The 6,899-nt window shown below is 70.3% G+C and overlaps 2 protein-coding genes across 4 annotated transcripts; one reads left to right on the forward strand and one right to left on the reverse strand.

Annotated features, from left to right (window-relative positions):
- The first annotated feature begins 64 nt into the window (after positions 1-64).
- On the forward strand, positions 65-4,371 carry PAQR6 (progestin and adipoQ receptor family member 6). Of its 3 annotated transcripts, none has more exons than XM_016166238.2 (8): positions 65-762; positions 1,782-1,857; positions 2,239-2,366; positions 2,460-2,665; positions 2,807-2,933; positions 3,285-3,381; positions 3,554-3,704; positions 4,004-4,371. In XM_016166238.2, exons 1-8 carry the CDS (start codon positions 515-517, stop codon positions 4,276-4,278), a joined length of 1,308 nt encoding a protein of 435 aa, XP_016021724.2. In that variant the 5' UTR covers positions 65-514; the 3' UTR covers positions 4,279-4,371. The 3 variants fall into 3 exon arrangements, with proteins under 3 accessions (XP_016021724.2, XP_016021726.2, XP_016021727.2); XM_016166240.2 differs by having other exon boundaries at positions 1,782-1,848; XM_016166241.2 differs by lacking the exon at positions 1,782-1,857 and having other exon boundaries at positions 687-762.
- A 661-nt stretch (positions 4,372-5,032) lies between these two features.
- Positions 5,033-6,811, reverse strand: LOC107521504 (bone gamma-carboxyglutamate protein). Its single transcript, XM_016166256.2, has 4 exons — positions 5,745-6,811; positions 5,512-5,550; positions 5,278-5,347; positions 5,033-5,201 (listed from the first exon to the last, which is right to left on the reverse strand). Exons 1-4 carry the CDS (start codon positions 5,806-5,808, stop codon positions 5,072-5,074), a joined length of 303 nt encoding a protein of 100 aa, XP_016021742.1. The 5' UTR covers positions 5,809-6,811; the 3' UTR covers positions 5,033-5,071.
- Between the last annotated feature and the right edge of the window lie 88 nt (positions 6,812-6,899).

Consider the following 6,899-nt stretch of genomic DNA (forward strand, 5'->3'; position numbering starts at 1 on the left):
GGTCTGGGGATAGGGGGGGCTCTGGGGGGCTCTGGAACAGTGCTCTGCAGGGGTGCGAGGTGGACCCCAGCAGCGAGCCAGCAGTTTGGCAACACTATCCAGTTTTCTAGCCCTGGGTGCAGCTGGAGTCTGCATCGTCCTGAGGGTGCAGTGCGGCCTGGGGCTGCTTTGCAGTCCCCAGCTGGGTCCTCTGAAGCAGAGAGCTTCAAGGGGGAGGTGGGGGTGATCCTTGAGGCCAGCCTGAGTCCTCAGTCCCTGTCCTCTGCAAGGACCGGCACCTTCAGTACCTCGGGAGGGAGGGACTCGGCAGATCCCTCGTGGCTGGACCAACTCGTGCTAAAGACAGTGGACCACAGTGAAGGGCACAGTGAGGCGGCCTCAAGGCCAGGGTTGGAGTCTGCTGCCCAGCCGAAGGGCCCCTCCCCTGGGAGAACCGGACCGGCGGTGCAGCCCGGCCTGGGGGAGCGTGCGCCCTGCCGGCCGAGACCTGGCAGGCCCGGCCGTGGCCAGGCTGATGGCCGCGGGCTTGGGTCGGCTGGGGCTGGCTGTGCGGGAGGCCGGCAGGGAGCTGCCTGCTGACGGGGCTGGGCCACCCCTCGCTGCTCCCTGGAGGCAGAACAAGGCTGTGATTGTTCCCTTTGTCTCCCACTCCCCGCCTAGGCCTGGCCCGCCAGCCGCCACCCTGCTCTCCCTTCTGCCGGCCTGGCGGGCGGGGGCACCCAGCCTGCTGACCCACCGGCCTGGGAGCGCCAGCCACGCTGGGTAAGGAAGCTCCCGTGGGCTCCGCCACCCACCCTGGTGGGCTGGGGGGGCGCTGGTCTGGCTGCCTCCCTTCCCCAGGGCCACTGTGCTGGAGGAAGGCACCCCGAGGGCAGCTGGAGCCCAGCCAGAGTCCGCCTCTGCCCCTCCCCGGGATGCCTCAGACCAGACCAGCCCCGTCCTCCTCCCAGGGCCAGAGGGTACCTTGCAAGGTCTCATCTATTTCAAGGCTCGGCTGGTGTAGGGACTAGGGACACGTCTGTCTTGTGCCCAGCTGGGTCTCCAGCACCCAGCTTGGGCAGAGAGGCCCCCAAACTGTTGAATGACAGGAGCAGAGTCTGGGGGGACCAGCGGGGTGAGAGGCCCAGGGTGGAGCTGGCAGCAGGAAGGGGCGGGGCCGTCTGTGAAGTTGCGGGAAAGTTTTGGCCCAGGGAGCTGGGGGGGGGGCGTGTCCTGCTCTCCCTGCCCCTCGGGGTCCACCCAACGCTGGCCCAGCCCCTCCACTGTGCCAAGGAATGAGCCCGTAGAGGCTGCCCGAGCAGCGGGCGGGGCAGCACACAGGTGTGGGCTGAGCGGTGCGGGGCTCAGGAGGGGCAGGCGCAGTCCTGGAAGAGCCAGGCATCCCCAATTCACGGCCGGCCCCACCGCGGGCATCTGGCTGGGAACTCTCTCCCTCGCCTGCCTTTTCTGTGCTCAGCCCTGCCCTGGCCCAAGACTTTCCGTGGCTGGTGGGTGGGCTCGAGCCTTCAGGCTGACGAGGGCGAGCCAAGCTTCTCCCGAGAGAATGGGGGGCAGGGCCTGGACCCAGGGCTTGGGGTTCCTGAGGCAGCCTTCCACTGCGGAGGAGCCTGAGTCCCCCAGTGGGGGGGACCGGAAGCCCCCAGGCTAGGGTGGAGAGGGGTCAGGAAGCCTTCCCTGGCCTGAGGATGCGGCTTGGTGGCCGGCTACCACCCACAAACGTGCGTGCACCTCTAAGGGACGGTGGATGGGAACAGATACCTGAGCCCCGCCCCTGTCTCTAGGTCAACGTGGAGGTGCCCAGCCACCATGCTCAGTCTCAAGCTGCCCCAGCTGCTTCGAATCCACCAGGTTCCCCGGGTGAGGGGCTGCACCCCGCTACCCCCACTCCCCAGGGCACTGGCTGGGGCTGAGTTTTTCCCAGCAACGGGATGTCCCCCCTGCAGGCTAACTCTTACCCCTCCCATTCTGGTTCCCCAAGGCCCAGGCTTGTGGAGTGCTCCCTTCAGAGTCCCCTGCCCAGGCGCCCGCGGGTGCCAGCCCACACCCCCAACCCTTCTTGGCTGCTACCACTGGCTCTTCCGTTTCTCGTCAGTTCTCAGGGGATTGGACCTGTGCTAAGATGGAGGTCGGGCTGAGTTTGGTCTTGGGGCCACTGTGACCTCCAACCCATTCTCTGGCTGAGAGGGGGTCCCGCCCAGCGAGCCCCCTCTCTCCCCCCCCACCTGCCTCCCCACGCAGGTGTTCTGGGAAGACGGCATCATGTCTGGCTACCGCCGCCCCACCAGCTCGGCCTTGGACTGCGTCCTCAGCTCTTTCCAGATGACCAACGAGACAGTCAACATCTGGACTCACTTCCTGCCCACCTGGTGAGGGGTCTGTCCCGGCGGCCTTGCGCTCAGGGTACCCAGACGGGCCGGTGCGGGGTCGCGCGGCCGCCTGAGCCTGTGCCGCCGCCGCAGGTACTTCCTGTGGCGCCTGCTGGCGCTGGCCGGGGGCCCGGGGTTCCGGGCGGAGCCCTACCACTGGCCGCTGCTCGTCTTCCTGCTGCCCGCCTGCCTCTACCCTTTCGCGTCGTGCTGCGCGCACACCTTCAGCTCCATGTCGCCCCGCGCGCGGCACGTCTGCTACTTCCTGGACTACGGCGCACTCAGCCTCTACAGCCTGGGTGAGCCTGCGGGCGGCGGGGGCGCGGGGGCGCGGGGAAGGCGGGGCCGGGGGCGAGGGCCGGCGGCGGGGGCCGAGGCTGCGCCGGAGTGCGCCCCGGGGGCCTCAGCTCCCGCCCCGCTCCCCGCCCCCCGCTCCCCAGGCTGCGCCTTCCCCTATGCCGCCTACTCCATGCCGGCCTCCTGGCTGCACGGCCGCCTGCATCAGCTCTTTGTGCCCGCCGCCGCGCTCAATTCCTTCCTGTGCACCGGCCTCTCCTGCTACTCCCGGTGCGTTCTCCGCCAGCGGTGGAGGGGAAGGCGGCGGGGCGGGACCCAACGCCCGCAAACGCACGGCCCCCGGGGGCGCTGGGCCGCCTCCGCCTCGGCGCCCCTAACGTTAGGCGCGAGGGGGCGGTTTCCTGGGCGCACCCGACCTGCGCCGCCTCCATTCATTCTCCCAGCCACCTAAGGGGCAGGTGTCTTCGTCCTCATTTCACACGTGTGGTCGTTTACGAAGGGGTCCTGTGCCACTGTAAAGCCACTAAGCTCCGCTGACACCCATCCTGGCCCCTGCCTTCCTCGGACGCCGACCCCAGCACCGGGAGGTGACCAGCCTCCCCCGCCCCGCCCCGCCCCCAGGTTCCCCGAGCTGGAGAGCCCTGGGCTGAGCAAGGCCCTCCGCGCCGGCGCCTTTGCCTACCCCTTCCTGTTCGACAACCTCCCGCTCTTCTACCGGGTGAGGCGCCCACCCGCTTCCCCGCCCGACGCCCCGGTCCCTGCCCTGGGCCCCGCTGCCCCTCCCGCCCAGCACCCTGCCCGCGGCGTCCCCATCCTCACCGCGTCCCGGGCGCCTCGGGGTCTCCTCCCCAAACCCCGCCCGCTCAGCCCTGCCTTTCAAACTCCGCCAGCTGGGGCTGTGCTGGGGCCCGGGCCACAGCTGTGGGCGGGAGGCGCTGAGCCCCAGCCACGGCTACCACCTGCTGTGCGCGCTGCTCACTGGCTTCCTCTTCGCCTCCCGCCTGCCGGAGCGGCTGGCCCCTGGCCGCTTCGACTACATCGGTGAGAGCAGGCCCCGCCCTCCTGGGGGAGGGCAAGGGGAGGCGGCTTCCCCAGCAGTGGGGTGTCAGGGCCAGGGGACCAGGCCCACCCCCCACTTCACAGGTAGCGGCGTGCATGCTGGGGACTGTGTGTGTTCCGCGCATCCGCGCATTTAATTCTGGAGGTCAGCCTTTCTTATTCCTGACTTGAGGGCGGGCGGGGTAGCAGGCCCACGGGATGGGCCACGTGCTGTGGGTGGGTCACAGGTGTCGCAGTCCTGGGAGCCGGGCGTGTGCCTTGACCTGCCCTCCCTCCCACAGGTCACAGCCACCAGCTCTTCCACGTCTGCGCGGTGCTGGGCACCCACTTCCAGCTGGAGGCGGTGCTGGCTGACATGGGGTCCCGCCGGGCCTGGCTGGCCACGCGAGAGCCCCCCCTGGGCCTGGCAGGCACAGTGGCCACACTGGTCTTGGCGGTGGCCGGGAACCTGGCCATCATCGCCGCCTTCACAGCCTCCCTCGGTCGGGCCCCCAGTACATGTCCCCTGCTGCAGGGTGGCCCGCTGGATGGGGGCACGAAGGCCAAACACCAGTGAGCCCACCCCCGAGCCTGCCCTGGGGGAAGACAGAGCCCAGACGGGAAAAGGTGGGGTGGGAGCCGGAGTGGCTGAGGAAAGGCAGAGGGGAGCGGGGAGGTGCCGCCGCGTGGGGGCGCTGTGGGGGCGGGTGAGTGGCGGGGCTGGCGAAGGGGCTGAGGAAGTGCCGAGGGTCTGGGGGGGAGGGGTGTGCGTCCACGAGGAGGCGCTGTCCAGGGCCAGGTCTGCTGCTGGCCGCCTCTGCTCCGCCCCCGAAGAACTAACCCGACTAACCCGCTGACCTGCTGACCTCGAGTACCTGTTAACCAGCCCGGAGGCCCCCACCGCCCCCCACCGCCCCCCACCGCCCCCCACCGCTCTGCCGGTGGCGACCAGCCTGTCCGGTCACAGCCGCATGCTCGAGGGGCCCGGGCATCTGGGGTTCAGGTCTGAGCATGTGTCACTGTAGGTGCAGTGGGTTGAGGATGGGGGAGACGCTGGGTTCCGTGGGGCCCCAGTTAGACTTTAGAAAGCCTCTTCCCCTGCTTCTGGACGAGGCACGAATAAAACCAGCAGGCTTTGCAAAGCACTTTCTGGGACTGAGAAGGTAAATCGCACTTGGCGCCGCGCCCCCAGCCCCCGGCACCAGCGGATGACGGACGAGGAAGCAGAGCCCACCAGTTCTTCTTCTGGCATTTATTCTGGGGCAGCGGGGACAAGGGACCCCACGCCTGCGGGGCGGGGCGGGGCGGGGCGGGGCGGGGCGGGGCGCGGCGCGGCGGGGCGGGGCGCGGGTCCTGCAGCAGCGGGCGGCCTAGACCGGGCCGTAGAAGCGCCGGTAGGCCTCCTGGAAGCCGATGTGGTCCGCCAGCTCGTCGCAGTCCGGGTTGAGCTCGCACACCTCCCGCTTCGGCTCCAGGGGGTCCGGGTAGGGGCCTGGGGCTCTGGGGGCCCACACAGGGGCATGAGCCTCCGCCCGCCCGCGGGGTGCCCCGCCCACCCGCCCGCGCCCCTCCTCACCCCAGCCCGTGGTCCAGGTAGCGCCGCAGCCTCTTCACCACCTCGCTGCCCTCCTGCTTGGACACGAAGGCTGCGGGACAGGGGCCAGGGCTCAGGGGGCTGCGAGTTAGGGGGACTCGGGACGGAGCGCGCTGGCAGGAGGCGGACGGGGCTGAGGGGACCAGGTGGGGGTTGGGGAGGGGCGGCATGACAGGTGATGGGGGGGGCAGGGCCTCCGCCGGGCCTGCCTCCTACCTGTTCCCCTGCTGGACTCTGCTCCGGGGGGCTTTGCATCTGCAAAGGGAAGGCGCCCGGTCCAGTCCTGCTCAGCCCCAGGCCTCCCCCTGCCCCCTGCCAGCCCCGCTCTCCCACCGCAAGGACAGGACAGGACAGGACGTGAGCGGTGGAGCCTGGGTGGAGGGGTGGGGCCAAGGCGCCTTCCCTCGCAGCCTTCCTCCTCACCGGCCGGGCGCAGTGGGGGCACTCACCGGCCTGCTCAGCGAGGCAGAGTGCGGCCAGGCCCAGGAGGGCGAGGAGCACGGGGGACCTCATGGTGCGGCGGCGGCTGCTTGGACTCGGCCTGCCTCTGCCGGCCCGCGGCCCCGTTTATACTCTGGGCTGCGGCCCGGGGGCCAGGAGTGTCTGCCAAGGCTATTTGGGGGTCATCCGCCCCAGCTCTGCAGGCCAAACCCCAAAGGATGTTGTGGTTGGAGCCGCAGCAGCCTGGGAAGGCCCCTGGGTGTGGCGGGGGAGGAGGGTGGGCAGCCCTCGGACACAGCTGCCTCTGGGTGTCCCCGGGCCCTCGGAGGGGGCCGCTGCAGGTCCCCCAGCGCCTACTCACTCTCCCTTGGAGCCCCTTCCCCAGCCTCAGTTCGAGCTGTGTCTGGACAGCCAGGAGGGGTGTGGGGGCCGAAAGGGGCCAGGGGACCACAGCAAGTCAGGGCGGAGTGGCAGACAGGCGGCGACTCCCACTGTCGGCGGTGGGCAGGAGCCAAACCCCGGAGGTGGGGCCGGCCATGCCCTCATTCACCCTGCACGAGGGCAGCGGCAGGCTGGGCAGGCGCGGCCCAACCCCGGCCAGGCCTGTGTGTCAGGGCGGAAGGGGCAGGGGGCCCAGCCAGGAACTGAGCACCAACAGAGGTGGGGCTGGGCCCGGCCACCGGCCAGTGCGGTGGGGACCCTGGCCCTGCCCCCTCACAGGGCCTCTGAGGGCAAGGATGTGGAGCGCACCTGTGGGCTCCTGAGCCCCGCCTTTCCTGCCCTTGCTGCCCCACGGTGGGGACGACCCTCGGGACCCGCCCTCCCAGGGACAGGACATCCAGCCTGAGAACCCTGTCCCTCAGCTGGGCCTGGAGGAGGTACAGCCGCTCTCCAGAGAGAAGCTGTGCCCCAGCCACGGCCCCCTCCCGATGCCTGGCTGGGGGCGGCGGGGCGCGGGGAAGCAGAGGCCCCTGGCCCGGGTGAGTCCCGAGGCCCACCGTGGAGTCTTCCTCAGAACTAAGCGGTCCAGCTGAGGGGTGGTGGCCTGGGCTGGACGTGAGGACAACCCCTGGGAGCTTGTCCTGGCATCAGGGGACCCAGGGGTCCTGGTTCTGTCACAGCCCGGTGCCCCGCACCAACCACCGGAGCCCAGAGGCTCCCAG

This window comes from Rousettus aegyptiacus, unplaced genomic scaffold, assembly GCF_014176215.1.
Source record: "Rousettus aegyptiacus isolate mRouAeg1 unplaced genomic scaffold, mRouAeg1.p scaffold_m13_p_17, whole genome shotgun sequence".
In the NCBI taxonomy this organism is placed as follows: domain Eukaryota; kingdom Metazoa; phylum Chordata; class Mammalia; order Chiroptera; family Pteropodidae; genus Rousettus; species Rousettus aegyptiacus.

Excerpts from the sequence above, each read along its gene's own strand:
- PAQR6 (XM_016166238.2), top strand. The coding sequence starts at position 515 with ATGGCCGCGGGCTTGGGTCGGCTGGGGCTGGCTGTGCGGGAGGCCGGC. Across the intron at positions 2,666-2,806 it reads ACTCAGCCTCTACAGCCTGG|GCTGCGCCTTCCCCTATGCC; the intron begins GTGAGCCTGCGG and ends CCCGCTCCCCAG. Across the intron at positions 2,934-3,284 it reads GGCCTCTCCTGCTACTCCCG|GTTCCCCGAGCTGGAGAGCC; the intron begins GTGCGTTCTCCG and ends CCCCGCCCCCAG.
- LOC107521504 (XM_016166256.2), bottom strand. The coding sequence starts at position 5,808 with ATGAGGTCCCCCGTGCTCCTCGCCCTCCTGGGCCTGGCCGCACTCTGC. Across the intron at positions 5,551-5,744 it reads CTGCCTCGCTGAGCAGGCCG|ATGCAAAGCCCCCCGGAGCA; the intron begins GTGAGTGCCCCC and ends TTCCCTTTGCAG. Across the intron at positions 5,202-5,277 it reads TACCTGGACCACGGGCTGGG|AGCCCCAGGCCCCTACCCGG; the intron begins GTGAGGAGGGGC and ends GTGGGCCCCCAG.